Source organism: Dunckerocampus dactyliophorus, chromosome 4 (assembly GCF_027744805.1).
Source record: "Dunckerocampus dactyliophorus isolate RoL2022-P2 chromosome 4, RoL_Ddac_1.1, whole genome shotgun sequence".
NCBI lineage: Eukaryota > Metazoa > Chordata > Actinopteri > Syngnathiformes > Syngnathidae > Dunckerocampus > Dunckerocampus dactyliophorus.
In genome coordinates this window covers 36,446,015-36,461,113 of record NC_072822.1, presented here as the reverse complement: position 1 = coordinate 36,461,113, position 15,099 = coordinate 36,446,015, and the positions used below count along the sequence as shown (strand labels likewise).

At 38.8% G+C, this 15,099-nt stretch overlaps 1 protein-coding gene across 1 annotated transcript; it reads left to right on the top strand.

Annotated features, from left to right (window-relative positions):
• The first annotated feature begins 1,272 nt into the window (after nt 1–1,272).
• Nucleotides 1,273–6,761, top strand: LOC129179568 (zinc finger protein 12-like). Its single transcript, XM_054772967.1, has 2 exons — nt 1,273–2,562; nt 4,618–6,761. The coding sequence occupies exons 1-2, from the start codon at nt 2,391–2,393 to the stop codon at nt 5,367–5,369; spliced, it is 924 nt and encodes a 307-aa protein (XP_054628942.1). The 5' UTR covers nt 1,273–2,390; the 3' UTR covers nt 5,370–6,761.
• Nucleotides 6,762–15,099: the final 8,338 nt, after the last annotated feature.

Genomic DNA, 15,099 nt, shown 5'->3' with positions numbered 1-15,099 from the left:
TATTTTATTCTCATTCTCATTCTCATTCTCATTCTCATTACTTTTTTCTCATAGATGTAAGACTTTTTTCTCATAAATAAACAACTTTTTTCTTGTAAATTCACGACCTTATTCTTGTCAATGAATTAGTTTTTCTCGTAAATTTAAGACTTTTTTCTCGTAAATGTACAACTTTTTTTCCTGCAAGTTTATGACTTTTTTCTCATAAATGTAAGACTTTTTTTCTCATAAATTAATGACTATTATTCTTGTAAATTTACAACTTTTTCCTGTAAATTCATGACTTTTTTTCATAAATTTAAAACTTTTTTCTTGTAAATTTACAACTTCATTCTTGTAAATTAATGACTATTGTTTTGTAAATTTACAACTTTATTATCGTAGTATTACGAGTTTTTTTCTTGCAAATTTACAACAGATTTACAAATTTAAGTTAACTTTTTTCTCTTAAGTTCATGACTTTTTTCTTTTGAATTCACAACTTTATTCTTGGAAATTCACAACTTTTTTCCTCATAAATTCACGACTTCATTCTCGTAATATTATAAGTTTTTGTTGTACATTTATGCCTTTTTTTCTTGGAAACGTACGACCTTATTCTCATAAATTTACGACTTTATTCTCGTAATATGACTTTCTTCTCATAAATTTACTACTTTTTTTCATAAATTGATGACTTTTTTTTCCCCTAAATTTACGCCTTTTTCTTGTACATTTCCGACTTCATTCTCAAAATCTCAGGGTTTTTTTCCGATGTCGCCCCAATACTCAGTCATACCAGTGAATGTCTGTTGATTCTAAAAACATGCATTCCAAGTTTGACACCACCACAGCCCACTTGTGTCCACTTATTCATATTTGATGGACTGTTTGATATTGGACATACAGTATATGAGCTAAAGCGTGTTTGTGTTCTTAAGACGTCCGGCAAATGAGTGGTCGTCGAGAAGAACGCCCCCCTCGGCCGCAGGGGTGGATCTCCACTTTGAAACAGGAAGATCCCCAGCCCACCCACATTAAAGAGGAAGAACCCTGGATCACTCAGGAAGCTGATCTCTGCACGTTGGCGCCGAGCGTCATCTCTGTGAAAACTGAAGACCATGAAGAGGAGGCGCACACTGACAACCTCTTCGCTCCACTCTCAGATAGCGACGTCACGCTCTCCTGAGGGTGAAGACGGGCATCATGCCCAAGAAGCTTTAATCGTCGATGGAGACTGTGAAGGTGATATGAGGACTCAGACTGACAGCAAACAATCTGAATGCTCTCAAAGGAAGACGGGTAAAGAGCGCTTGACTTGCTCGGTTTGTGCGAAAAGATTTTCTAAAACGGGCGGTCTGACTCGATAGATGCGGACGCACACCAGAGAAAAACCTTTCGGTTGTGCAGTTTGTGGCAATAAATTTGCTCTGAGGTCCACTTTGTTCGTACACGCGCGCACACACACGGGGGAAAACCCCTTTGGATACTCGTTTACGGCAAAAAAATGTACTCGGAATGTGTCGCTGAGCACGCACATGAAAACGCACACGGGAGAAAAGCCTTTCTGTTGTTCGGTCTGCCGCGATCGGTTTGCGAAGAGTTCCACTTTGAGTGCGCACATGAGAACGCACACGGGGGAAAAACCTTTTAGTTGCTCAGTATGTGGCGACACGTTTGTTCAGAGGACCAGTTTGAATGGACACTTTCGGACCCACACTGGTGGAAAAACCTTTTCCTTGCTCTGTTTGTGGCAAACGTTTCTCGTAAGAGTAATAGGAACGTGCACCTGAGAACACACACAGGCGAAAAGCCGTTTAGTTGCACAGTTCGCGGTAAAATGTATTCTCACAAGAAAAATTTGACAGCACACATGTTGACACAGGATGGGGAATAGTGTGTTTTTTAGTATAGCAAATTTATTGAACTAACAAAGGAAGGAAAAACAAAACAACAACCCCAACTCCACCCCAATCCAGCTCCGCAACACCTGAAGCGATGTAAATCCACACAAAAGAATCCAAAAGAGAAGACACACAAATATACCACAGAAAAAAACAAACCCAAGCAATAATAACAATAATAATAATAACAATAATGGTGATAACAATCATAATGATTATAAATAAAGTGTTAAATATAAAAAAGTGTTTATTTTTGTTTTGTTTTCTATATTACTGTAATAAAAACGAACTAAAGACGGGTTTAAATGCGACCCCTTTGAGCTGTTCTTTCTTCCTCAGCTCTCATCTTGAGCAGTCTGCGATTCCGCCGCCAGATGTCAGCATTGTGATGTTACGGATGCTTAGCCGCCATTAATCTCCATCGAAGAAGAAAAATGTGGCCGTTAGCAACGCTGCTGCGAAACGCGAAACGAAGTGGGAAGTTGTAAAAAAAAGACAGCATTGAACATGTTGAGAGAGTTGGTGAAGGAGCGACTAATGGCGGCAGCCGATGAAATATTGGCGCTGTTTGAGAGGACGATAGCGTCGTACGAGGAGGAACTTTCTCGAACGAGAGAGGAGAACGAGCGACATCGACGACAACTGGAAGCTGTCGGCAAAGTTGTGTTACACGCTGAAGGTATGTTTGCCAGTTGTGTTTAATCGTCGCAAATATACCGAAACAACATGAGCTAGTTTTATTTTTTTTAAATCACAGTACTGTAAATATGCAATCCAAGATGGCGGCCAGCGTACAATTGTAGTTGAGCTAGGAGGGTGAACAAGATGGCGGCCCGAGGGTCTGTGGCTTTCCTAGCTCCCGAAATTAGTCTCACATTTGCGGGAACACAAATATAGCAGTGGAGTTTGTCAGGTTATAGATAGTATTCTGTAGTCTAAGATCTGGTTTTAACGTATTGAAATTCTGAGGTATTTTATGGAATCACAGGAGTGCCAAAATTAAAAGGCAATGCGTGTGGAAAAACAATAAGAATCAATAATAAAAAAAAATACAAATGTGGAAATACAAAGAGAATCAATATTTAAAAAAAACTATACAAATGTAGTCTTATTTTTTGACTATTTTGTCTTTGTTTTTTCTGTATTGTCTTTGTTTTTTCCAATTTGCCGTTGTTTTTCCTGTTTTGTATTTGTCTTTTCCACTTGCGTTTTGTCATTGCATTTGGTAATACCATGCAAATGCAGAAGAATGATGACTACTCCACACCTGATTACACGATTCCTGCTTGCAACGCGAGAGCCCGGAAATAATGTCACGGACAGAAAGTAGACGCAAATACATGTTTATCAAAAGTAAACGGGGAAATTTAAATATGGTGGACGTGGACGAATTGAGAAGAGGTGTTCAACGAGAATTATGAGCAATTGCTCGGTTGGTGGAAAATGTCATGGAAAGTTTTGATAGAAAAAGTCTTTAAAGTCTGTATCTGCGTTGATGAATGCAGATATGGATGAAGCTGTGTGGCGCCATCTTTAAGAGGTAAATGCCTTATTTAAATTTCCCCCGTTTACTTTTGAATGACCCATTCATTCTTCCGCATTTGCAACGGCAAAGGAAAAAACAAAGACAAAATAGTAAAAATATGACTACATTAGTATTTTTTTTTATTATTGATTCTCTTTGTATTTCCACACGTATTCCCTTTTAATTTTGGCACTCCCGTGATCCCATAGTATCTCAGCTCTGTGATTCAGGTGAAAAAGCCCATTATTAGTATCAACTTTGGTCTTTGCTCTTTTTTCCCAATTTTTGCTCTGTCCCCACCCACCCCGATTTTTGGTGTTTTTTTATTTTCCAAATATTTCAACTTTCTTCTTAAATTATTGTTGTAATTGTTTCCCCTTGTAATATTATGACTTTATTCCCATAATATTAAAACTGTCCCCCAATCAAATTTTCCCAAATGTACGTTATTTTGTTTTGTTTGCTTCTCATATTATATATTATGGGACATGTAAGTTTGGAATAGAAAGTTTCATTGAAAAACTGCATCTTGTGTTGAGTTGTGTTGTCATTGACTGATTTTTAGATTTGTTTGATGATCTGAAACATTTAAGTGTGACAAACATGCAAGAAAATAAGAAATCAGGAAGGGGGCAAATACTTTCATACCACTGTAGTTGAAATATTAAATAAAAAATACATGAATTGTTTTTAAAGTCATAATATTATGAGAAACAAGCAAAACAATATAAAGTAGTAGATTTTGGGAATAAAGTGAAAATATTACAAGAAGAAAATTTACAGAAATTATTTAAGAAGGAAGTTGAAATATTTGGAAAATGAACACCTCATCCGCACCTCTTGTGTCACAAGATCTCGCGAGATTAAACTGAGATTTCTCGTTTGGGGGAAAAAAATTCTCGTGGGCGCTCGGCCTGGGACGATAATGAATGAATGAATGAATGAATGAATCACACCATCAATGAAAATGAACTGGATCATTTTTACGGCCTCAATATATTGCCATGTGCACGTGCAACGGATGCCAGCCAGCTCGGCCTCTGCCTTAAGAGATGCGCTGAATGTTGGGTCGAGTGTCTTTTTTTTTCCTCGTCTCCCGCCTCCAAACGGGCAGGAAGCGGATTCACTCTGTGCATCGGTTGGTGTTTCGGGACACCCCTAGTATTTATATATAATATACATACACATACATCTGTTTGCGTCCCGCAGATGTCCAGCAGCTGATTGATCGTCGAGAAGAGCATCCCGCTCGGCCGCAGGGTGGGAGCTCCACTTTGGAGCACGGGAATCCCCAGACCCCCCACATTAAAGAGGAAGAGGAGGAACTCTGGGTCACTCAGGAGGAGCCCACTCTCACCGAGTTACCGCCGACTGTGAAGACTGAAGACCATGAAGACAAACCACGATTGGACAGCCCCTTAGCTCCGCTGTCAGATAGTGAGGCAGAAGACATGCACGACACCCGAGAGCCGCTGAGCAGCGATACGGAATGCGAAGGCGATACTAGCGGCCGGCGCTCAAAAAAGGTGACGGGTAAAAAACGTTTTTCCTGCTCAGTCTGTGACAGAAGCTTTTCTTTCAAGAGGGATTTGAATCGACACATGAGAACGCACACGGGAGAGAAACCCTTCAGTTGCTCAGTTTGCGAGGAACGATTCGCCCGAAAGTCGTACATGGTGTCGCACGTGAGAACGCACACGGGGGAGAAACCCTTCAGTTGCTTGGTTTGCGGCGATAAGTTCGTGCAGAGTTCCACTTTGTCGAGGCACATGAGAACGCACACGGGGGAAAAACCTTTTAGTTGCTTGCTTTGCGGCAAAAGCTTTTCCTGCAAGAGCAATATGAACGTGCACATGAGAATACACACAGTGGAAAAACCATTTAGTTGTTCCGTTTGTGGTAAAATGTATTCTCATAAGAAAACTTTGACAGCGCACATGTTGACACACAGTGGAGAATAAAGGATTGCTAATCACAGACGTATAATGTCCCAAACGTGAGAAGTCACCCAGAAAGTAGTTCCATGTTGGCGTACTGCTAAAAACAGCAGCAACACAACTTTAACAGGACTTATCAACTTTCCTTAAATATCTTATATATTGTTTGGAATTACCTTCTGCATTGTTTTGAAAGCCAACGGTAGATTTGCAAAAGTCATTTACATTTCTGGAAGCGGCGCTCTATTGCGACTATCGCTGGTGTACGAGACAGAGGATGTTTACAGTGATTATAGCCAAGATTTGAGCGATGTGTCAATAGTTTTCAAGGAGAAAGAAACATTTGGAGATGAAATAGAGAACTTGCAGAACATGGACTTAAGCCTTGAGACGTGGAGATGAAGATTTGTCGCCTTCAAAACACAGAATGCAAAGCGTAAATGACGCTGGAGTTGCTTATCCTTCAATTATTGTTTTAAATCAGCTTCTTGGTGAGCATAAATGGGTCTTTGGTAGCCGGATTTATTTTAGATATTGTTGCTCTCTCAGTAAATGGATATTATACACATGTATAATGCTTTACAGCCTTGTCGCTATCACGGAATAGCGTTTAGAATACATTATGTAAACAAGACATGACTTCCTCTATTCTGTGCCAACTCCGATGTCATTCTTCTTGTGTACCGGTGGAAGAGCATCCTTTTTTAAAAATGCGTTTATAGCGTACTTTCAAGCTAAATGCTTCTTGTTGCTTTGTAGAAGTCATCAGTGAAATGATCACTCCAGGTGGGCGTCCATCTTGTTCTCTGCACTTGCTTTGGCCATTGTTGCCTTCAAGCTTCCTCTTTTCGAAAAGAAAATAAACTTACGGTATCGCTCGCATACCGCGAACATTCAGCAGCAACTCGACGTTTTGGCACGACGACTATTTGGATGAAAAGTATACTGAACCAAGTCGGCCGTCTACCTCCAGAAGCGTTTGTTTACTCTGTTTTGACGGAGAGGCGTCACCCCGCTGGCGTCACTTCTGAACAGCGAGAGCTAGCTCGTCACGGCAGACGCCATCAACTATGAATGTCATTTTTGCTAATTGGCCGTTGGCTTTCAAAAATGGAACAACGTGGAACAAAATTACAAACAATATATCATGTATTTAAGCAAAGTTAATGAATCATGCCAGGGACCCTTTAAATGAACTCTGAAGCAAATAAGAAGCAACGTTGACTTTGTAACAACCTCTGAGGACAGCCGCCATTAATCTCACCTTCCTTCTTTTGGACTAAAGACGTGTACATCAGCAATCATGAATGTGTCTTTGTGTTGTGGCAATTGTCTTTATGACTTCAATAAAACCGAAATGAGAACCACACACATAATTTGAAATAAGCTCAGCTCTTTTGTCGAGCAGTCTTCAGTACTGCTGTATATTATTTTTTTTATTGAGGTTTTCAGGAGAGAGATGAGAGGCTCTCCCGTCGGGAGATTTACCTCAAGCTCAGAGCTAAACTTGATGTATCTGGAACTGATGGCCATTTTTACAAACTTCCCTTGCCATCCATCCCCAAATGTTCTCTATGGGATTTAAATGAGGGGAACATGCAGGATGGTCCAAAAGAGTGATGTTATTCTCCCTGAAGAAGTCCTTGGTCAAGCGAGCATTGTGAACTGCAGCGTTGTCCTGTTGAAGAACCCAGCTGGTACCACACAGACGATGGCCCTCAGTCATGAGGGATGCCCGCCCCAACATCTGCATCCATTTGACGACCCCGCACCACCTGAAGCTCCGGTGTTCCACTGAATGAAAAAGCACCCCAGATAATGATGGACCCCCCTCCACTGTGCCGGGTAGAAAACATCTCAGGTGGGATCTCCTTGTCATGCCAGTAACGTTGGAAGCCATCTGGACCGTCAAGGTTACATTTTTTCTCATCAGAGAATAAAACTTTGTTCCACCTTTCAATGTCCCATGTTTGATGCTCCCTGGCAAAGTCTAAACGGGCACTTTTGTGGCATTGAAGGAGACGAGGTCTTTCTGATGGTTATTGCGCTGCAGTCGGCACCAGTAAGGACCTTCATGTGGGTGGAAGACCGCCCTGTGTCTTGATGGACAGCCAATCGGATCCTTCAGCTCAGCGCAGCGGTGATTTTTTTTTTTGGTCTACCGCTTGACTTTTTTGTTCCATAATGCTCAGGATCTTTTAAAAAAAAATTAAAATGACTGATTTCCCGCACCCAACCTCAGCAGCCATGGCACGCTGTGAGAGGCCTTGCTTATGCAGCTCCACAATCCCACCACGTTGAAGAAGAGAAAGCTTCTTAGCTTCACCATCAGGAGGGCCTGACAGGGGGAATGATGACACTACATCAACATTTGGAGCACATTTGGGCTTTTATAGCCTGTGGTCTTAAACTTTTGATCAGCTGATAAACAGCCTATTTCAGTTGAATTGTTATTTTCAATAAATGACTTAGTGTTTTTTGTCCCCCTCCCCCTTCTTGTTTTTGCATATTGTAGCTCTACTTAAAACCTCATTAAGATCCAAATGTGCAAAATGCAAATTCTATCAATTTTTCAACTGGTCTTAAGATTTTGATCAGGAGTGTATTTGAAGAAAAAACTGCATCTCAGCTTTGTCGTGTCGGTGAAAAGCGTATTTTTACTTTCACTTTGTCTCTTTGCACTTTTTTCCCTCCGTTTTTGCTGTTTATTTTCATTTTCCAAAAGTTCATTATCTTGCTAAATAATTTTCAAAAATGCTCTTCTTGTCATATTTTGACTGTATTCCCATCATATTATAACTTTATTTTAATATTATAACTTTCCCCCAACCTAATTTTCCAAAATATACCATTTTATTTTGTTTGTTTCTCATAATATTTTTTAAAATAAAAAAAATCATGTATTTTTTTCTTTTGTATTTCACAATACGCTACTAAAATGTCATTATTTTTTCTCATAATATTCCAAGTTTATTCTTAACTCTCATAATCTCAATTCTTCTCTTAATTGTGACTTTTTTCTCTTTAGAATATAACTTTTTTTCCTCTTAAAATTCTGACTTTATTCTCCTAAAATGCCAGCTGTTTTTTTTCTATTTCTGCTCTTGGTTTCATTAACTTTGTTTCTTTATTTATTATAAGTCTTTTAACTTTCGTCTTCTCGTAAACAGGATTTTATTCCCATAATATTATTTTGAAACTTTTTACGCAACCTAATTTTCTAAGTTACGACTTTATTAGTTGATTTGTTTGTTTTTCATATTGTGGCTTTTTAAAAAAGCATCGTTGTATATTTTAACTTTATGCTACTAAAATTATGTTTTTTTTCTCTTTTTTAGATTACTGATTTTCTTTTTTTTAATTTTTAGATTACAACTTTGTTCTTAATATTGTTACTTTATTCTAAAAAAATATATATATTTTAAATTGTTTTTTAAATTTCTAGTTTGCTTATTCAGTTATATTTTTAGAACATGCCATGGGCTGCAAATGGCCCCTTGGCCCCAGTCGTAAAATTAGGACTATTGTTATTACTTTAAAGACTTTATCCTAAAAAAAACCTTTTTAATTGTTGTTTTTTTCTTGTTAAATTGTATTTTGAGAATGTCGTTTGCTGCGCATGGACCCTGCGCCGCACTTTGGGCACCCCTGTATTAAACAGTAGTAATATTACCAGCTAGTTTCAGACAGACAAACTTCTGTCCTTGTAACAACATGGTGAGGTTGAGCTTTGGCAGAGGAACACGGACATCAAGAACAACGAGAGCACCCCCCCGGACCTTTCACACTCAATAAGTGCAGACAATAAAGCCGTGGAGGACTTCTTGGCTGGGGGGGTGATGATATGAGGTGGACTCACCGAAGTTTCACCGTTACGGAAATTTAACGTTAGCTTCCAGCTAACGCGCCGACTACATCGCTAACCTGGGACTCATTGAAGTGCCACCGTTATGGAAACTCAACGTTAGCTCCAGCTAACGTTGGCATCGCTAACCTGGGACTCGCTGAGGTTTCACCGTTACGGAAACTCGGCGTTGGCTTCCAGTTAACGCGCCGACGGCATCACTAACTTTGGACTCATTGAAGTTTCACGGTTACGGAAACTCAACGTTAGCTTCCAGCTAATACGCCGACGGCATCGCTAACCTGGGACTCACTGAAGTTTTACCGTTACGGAAACTCAGCGATTATTTTTCACTTATTTTTTGATTGTTTGAGAAAGAGAGAATGCCGAGTGGTAGAAACAACATGCGGGATAAAGACATGGTAACTACAGACAACTTGGAGGAGATTAAAAGATCACTAAACTTTATGTCACGTGAGCCTTCAAGACTAGCATCACAGCAGGAACGACTAATTGGACTAATGGAGGAAGTAAGATCATTGAAAGACATGCTAACGGAGAAAGATAAAAGGATTATTGTGTTAGAGCAAAGGGTGGACGAATTGGAACAAAAACTCGACACCGATTCTACGCACGAGCAACTGTAAACGGAGTGACAACAGAAGATGCACCAAGGGAGGAACTGCTAACACTGGAACAACAAGTAGTGGGATTTCTGCACAGAGAGAACATAAACATCCAAAGTGAAGATATTTCTGTTTGTCACGTGTTACCAAGAAAGACAGAGAAGGAAAAACCAGTTATCATCTTAAGTTTCATTAGTAGAAAGAAGATGAAGATGCGTGATCTGTTAATGCAAGCAAAGAAATTGAAAGCAACTAATGTATACTTAAATGAACACTTAACCAAAAAAACATGGAGATATTGCACGAGAAGCAAGGATGCTAAGAAAACACAAAAACATCATGGCAACATGGACTGGAAATGGTAAAGTATGGATAAGAGAACAAGAAGAGTCTCAGGCTAGGATGATAGGAGATATTAAAGAACTAGAAAAGTTTACAAGAGGAAAATAAATGGTGATGACTAAGAGTATTAGGTATAGACTTAGGAGAATGGGCTGTAGAGTGGATATAAGAAGTAGATATACTGTATACTGGAAAATGGATGCATACATAAATTTAGATGTTGATTTAGAGAGTAAAATATATGATGTAGATGAGGGTATGAACAAAAAAGAACTAATTCCAAAGAATGAATGTGAGTATTATACTGAGGAAAATGTCATGATAAAGTAATGATGAGTGGAACATCATCATGTCTATCATTCATTTCAACAGTACTAAAGTAGTAAGTATAAAATGTCATTTATCAAAGATGAAAGATGACTTAAAGCAAATTAGAGGGCATTTTAGTAGAATTGCAGTGTCAGAAACATGGATGAAGGATGGAGAAATGGATGAAGTTCAGATAGATGGTTATGAACTGTATTATGGAAACAGAAGGACAAAACAAGGTGGGGGTGTATCTTTGTATGTCAACTGTAGTTTGACTTGGAAGCTTGTTAGTCATATGACACCTGTTATTGACGATGTTATGGAGATGATCACAGGGGAAATCATTAGTGAAAAGACTAGAAATATTATAGTGAGTTGTGTTTATAGACCACCAGGTTCATGTGTTCACACATTCATAGATGCAATAATGGACCTGTTTGACAGGAGTCACAACAAGGTTGTGTTTTTATGTGGAGATGCAAACATTGATCTGGAACATTCACGCTCATCCAACACGTGTGATTTTATAAATCAATGTATCGTTTGAATCTGCTTCCAATGATATCTAAGCCCACAAGAAGAACATCTAAAGTGCAGCTATTATTGATAATATTTTCACAAACGCAGGTGATGGAAGAGTTGTGGGTGGGATCATGATAACTGATGGAAGTGATCATTTACCTGTTTTTACGATCAATACAATACAAAGGACATTACCACAGAAAAATATGTAAGAAACAGATCTAAGGAAGCTTTGGAGGCACTGAAACAAAGCTTAAAAAAACAGAAATGGGATGGAGTGTATGTACACGATGTAAATATAGCTTATGATTCTTTTATGACCATATTGATTGGTTTGTATGAAAAACATTGCGGACTCAGGAGGATTGTGAAGAAGACTGCTATTGATAAGCCATGGATGACTAAAGGACCACCAAATGCCTGCAAGAAAAAAAAATACTTATAAAAGTATTAAAATCAAGGTCGAAAGAAGCAGAAGAAGGTATAAGAAATACAAAAATCAGTTAGTACTGATAATTAGAAGGCACAAAAAGGAATAATATGGTAATTTACTATATGAAAATAGAAATAGTACGAAGACTACTTGGAGAATAATAAATAGTGTAATAAAAAATGATAAATGAGAATCGACTCTTCCAAATTATTTTGTGAAAAAAAATGACATTTTTGAAAAAATTAAAATAGTAAATGAGTGTAATGACTTTTTTGTTAATGTGGGCCCGAGTCTTGCAGCAAACATACCTGCAATAAAAAGCAATGTCAATAAAAACACAATCATGGATCATGTGGACAGTATTTTTCTTTGGAAGGTAGAAAAAGAAGAAATACTGAATATTGTAAAAAGTTGTGCAAGTAAAGGATCGACTGACTTTATGGATATGGATATGATATTGGTAAAGAATATCATGGAATTGGTTATTGAACCATTTACATATTTACATATTTGGAATCTATCCTTTTTGTCAGGAGTTTCTCCTGAGAAAATGACCAAGGTGATTCCAATGTATAAAAATGGAGATAAACATGCTTTCTCCAACTATAGACCAGTATCCTTGCTTCAACAATTTTCCAAAATATTAGAGAAATTCTTTGTAACTAGGTTAGACAAATTTATAGATAGAAGCAATATTTAAAGTAACAGTCAGGATGGATTTAGAACTAACCACTCCACATCTATGGCTCTTATGGAATTAACGGAAGAAATATCTACCGCAATAGAAAAGAAACAGTTTTTAGTGAGTATTTTTGTTGACCTCAAAAAGGCTTTTGATACCATTGATCATACCATACTTCTTAAAAAACTGAGCAAATATGGTATCAGAGGAGTTGCACTTGGATGGGTTTCAAGTTATTTAGAAAATAGAAAACAGTTTGTGCAGATAGATGAGGTAGAATCTAAATTGGATCATATTCGGTGTGGAGTACCTCAAGGGTCGGTCCTCGGACCAAAATTGTTTATTTTGTATGTGAATGATTTTGTTTGTGCATCAAAACTGCTCAAATTCATATTGTTTGCGGAGGATACTACTTTATTTTATTGTGGGGAACACCCTGGGAAGGTGTTGAATGTGGTTAAACAAGAATTAAAAAAAATAAAAGTGTGGTTTGATGTAAATAAATTATCGGTAAATATGGAAAAAAACAAACTTGATGATATTCAGTAACAGAGGGATGGACTCTGGTGCTTCAGTTAACATAGATGGTATTGAAATGAATAGAGCAAGAGAAATCAAGTTTTTGGGTGTAATTCTGGATGAGAAGTTGTGTTGGAAATCACATATACAGTACACAAAGGTAAAACTATCCAAAATAATAGCATTGTTACATCAAGTAAAGGATTGACTGGATAACAAAGCAATTTATATGTTGTACAACACCATGATTGTTCCACATCTGACCTATTGTATTGAAGTATGGGGAAATGCTTGCAAAACATACACTCAGTCAATTTTTATATTGCAAAAAAGAGCAATAAAAATAATCAGTAGAAAACAATACAGAGACCCAACAAATCCACTATTTCTCAATTTAAAACTATTGAAATTTTATGAATAAGTAGAATATAATATATTGCTAAAAAAAATTAGAGGAACACTTGTAAAACACATCAGATGTAAACTGGGGGAAAATGATGTTGAATATGTTTCCTGATAATAAGTGGGTGATGTATTAGTAACAAAATGATGCCACATCATTTGATAGAAATGAAAATGATCACCCTATAGAGGGGGGAAATCAAAGACACCCCAAAAATGAAAGTGAACAAATGATGCAGCAGACTGGTCCATTTAGCTAAAATGTCATTGTAGCAACTCAAAATGATTCTCAGTAGTTTGTGTGGCCCCCACGTGCTTGTACGCATGCCTGACAACGTGGGGGCATGCTCCTAATGAGACTACGGATGGTGTCCTGGGGGATCTCCTCCCAGATCTGGACCAGGGCATCCATGAGCTCCTGGACAGTCTGAGGAGCAACCTGGCGGCGCCGGATGGACCTAAACATAATGTCCCAGAGGTGTTCTATTGGCTTTAGGTCAGGTGAACGTGGGGGCCAGTCAATGGTATCAATTCCTTCATCCTCCAGGAACTACCGTAAGAGTCCTCCTGAGTGTTCGTAGAATTTGTTCTTAGATCTAAGAACTGTGGGCCTCATTCACGAAACGTTCTTACGCACAAATGTGTTCTTAAAGCCTTCTTACGAAGATTTTCGGCATTCACGAAACGTGTTCTTAACACACAGTTCTTAGATCTAAGAACAAATTCTACGAACGCTCAGGAGGACTCTTACGCACAAGCAAAGCTTGCACTTTCAATGCACAATCACCCTCATGATGGATTTTGCAACCTGATCCCAAAAAATGTAGTGCAAATAAAATATCCCAACAATTATTTATCATCAAAACAACTAAAATATACTTAATCGATAAATATATATTCAAATCCCAATTCATCAAAAAAAATGCTGGCTGGACGTGCGCTGCGCAGAGAGAGAATGTAAAGGGACCATTAGATTTATTTGCTGAAAGCCACCAATATTTGATGTCCCGCTTCAGGCTTCAGGCTTCCCTCTCTGTTCTTGCAGGTGTGCAGGATCATCAGAATAACATCGCAATGAAACGTGGTGTGTCTATTGCGCACGAGCACCCCCAGATAACGACATGCGCCCCCAGCCACGTCTTGAGCCAGAGCACGGGGCTGCTGTATTAATTAGGCAGCGTCTAATCAAATGTAACCACAGAAAAAATACATTGTCACACACAAACTATGTATTTTGACTTTATTTGTCCATCATGATTGTGGAAATATTTTCTAGAGTTTCCGAAATGGTTTGGTTTCTGATTGATGGCCCACCTCCCGTTTCCTCCAGATCCCTCCGGTGCAGTCCAATCTTTTTTTTAGTCTATTTTAAGTCAAAACACTTCTTTTTAACCTCTGCGGTGGCGCGTTTCTCCGTGGAAACGGCATTTATGTTTCCTGCAATGGTGCTCCATGCCGACTCTTTTTGGATGGCCTGATGACCGGTGGATACACGTGAAAATAAGGTGGTCTTGTGTTCGCTCACTCCTTGTAAAAGCACCTCTATTTCAGTAGAATTGAACTTTTTCTTTCGTTTGTTGTCCAGCTGCTCCTCAGTCTTGCCCTTGCGCGTTGCCATCTCCGCCTCCAGCTGCCTGTTGCGCACCGCACATTTTTTACCTTTTATAGGAAATCATAGGTGGTGACCTATGCAAATTAGGGCTCACATGCACGGGCATCGCAGTTGGCATTCATCAACCTAAGAACACCGGTGCCAACGATTATCCCTACTTAAGAACGTGTCGTGAATGTGGCGTTTCCAACCCGCGCCTTCTTAAGTACACGTCTTAAGAAGACTTTTAAAAAGATGTTCGTGAATGAGGCCCTGTGAGTTGAGAACACGTTTCGTGAATGCCAAAAATCTTCGTAAGAAGGCTTTAAGAACACATTTGTGCGTAAGAACGTTTCGTGAATGAGGCCCAATGAGTCAAGACACATAAGAACACACTATCTTCCTCAGCTCTCATCTTGAGCAGTGGTCAACACCGCCGTAAGATGGCAGCAGTGTGACGTCATTGACGCTGAGCTCCGTCGAA

Coding starts and splice junctions, on each gene's coding strand:
- LOC129179568 (XM_054772967.1), top strand. CDS start 2,391: ATGTTGAGAGAGTTGGTGAAGGAGCGACTAATGGCGGCAGCCGATGAA. Junction 2,563..4,617: donor AGTTGTGTTACACGCTGAAG/GTATGTTTGCCA, acceptor TGCGTCCCGCAG/ATGTCCAGCAGCTGATTGAT.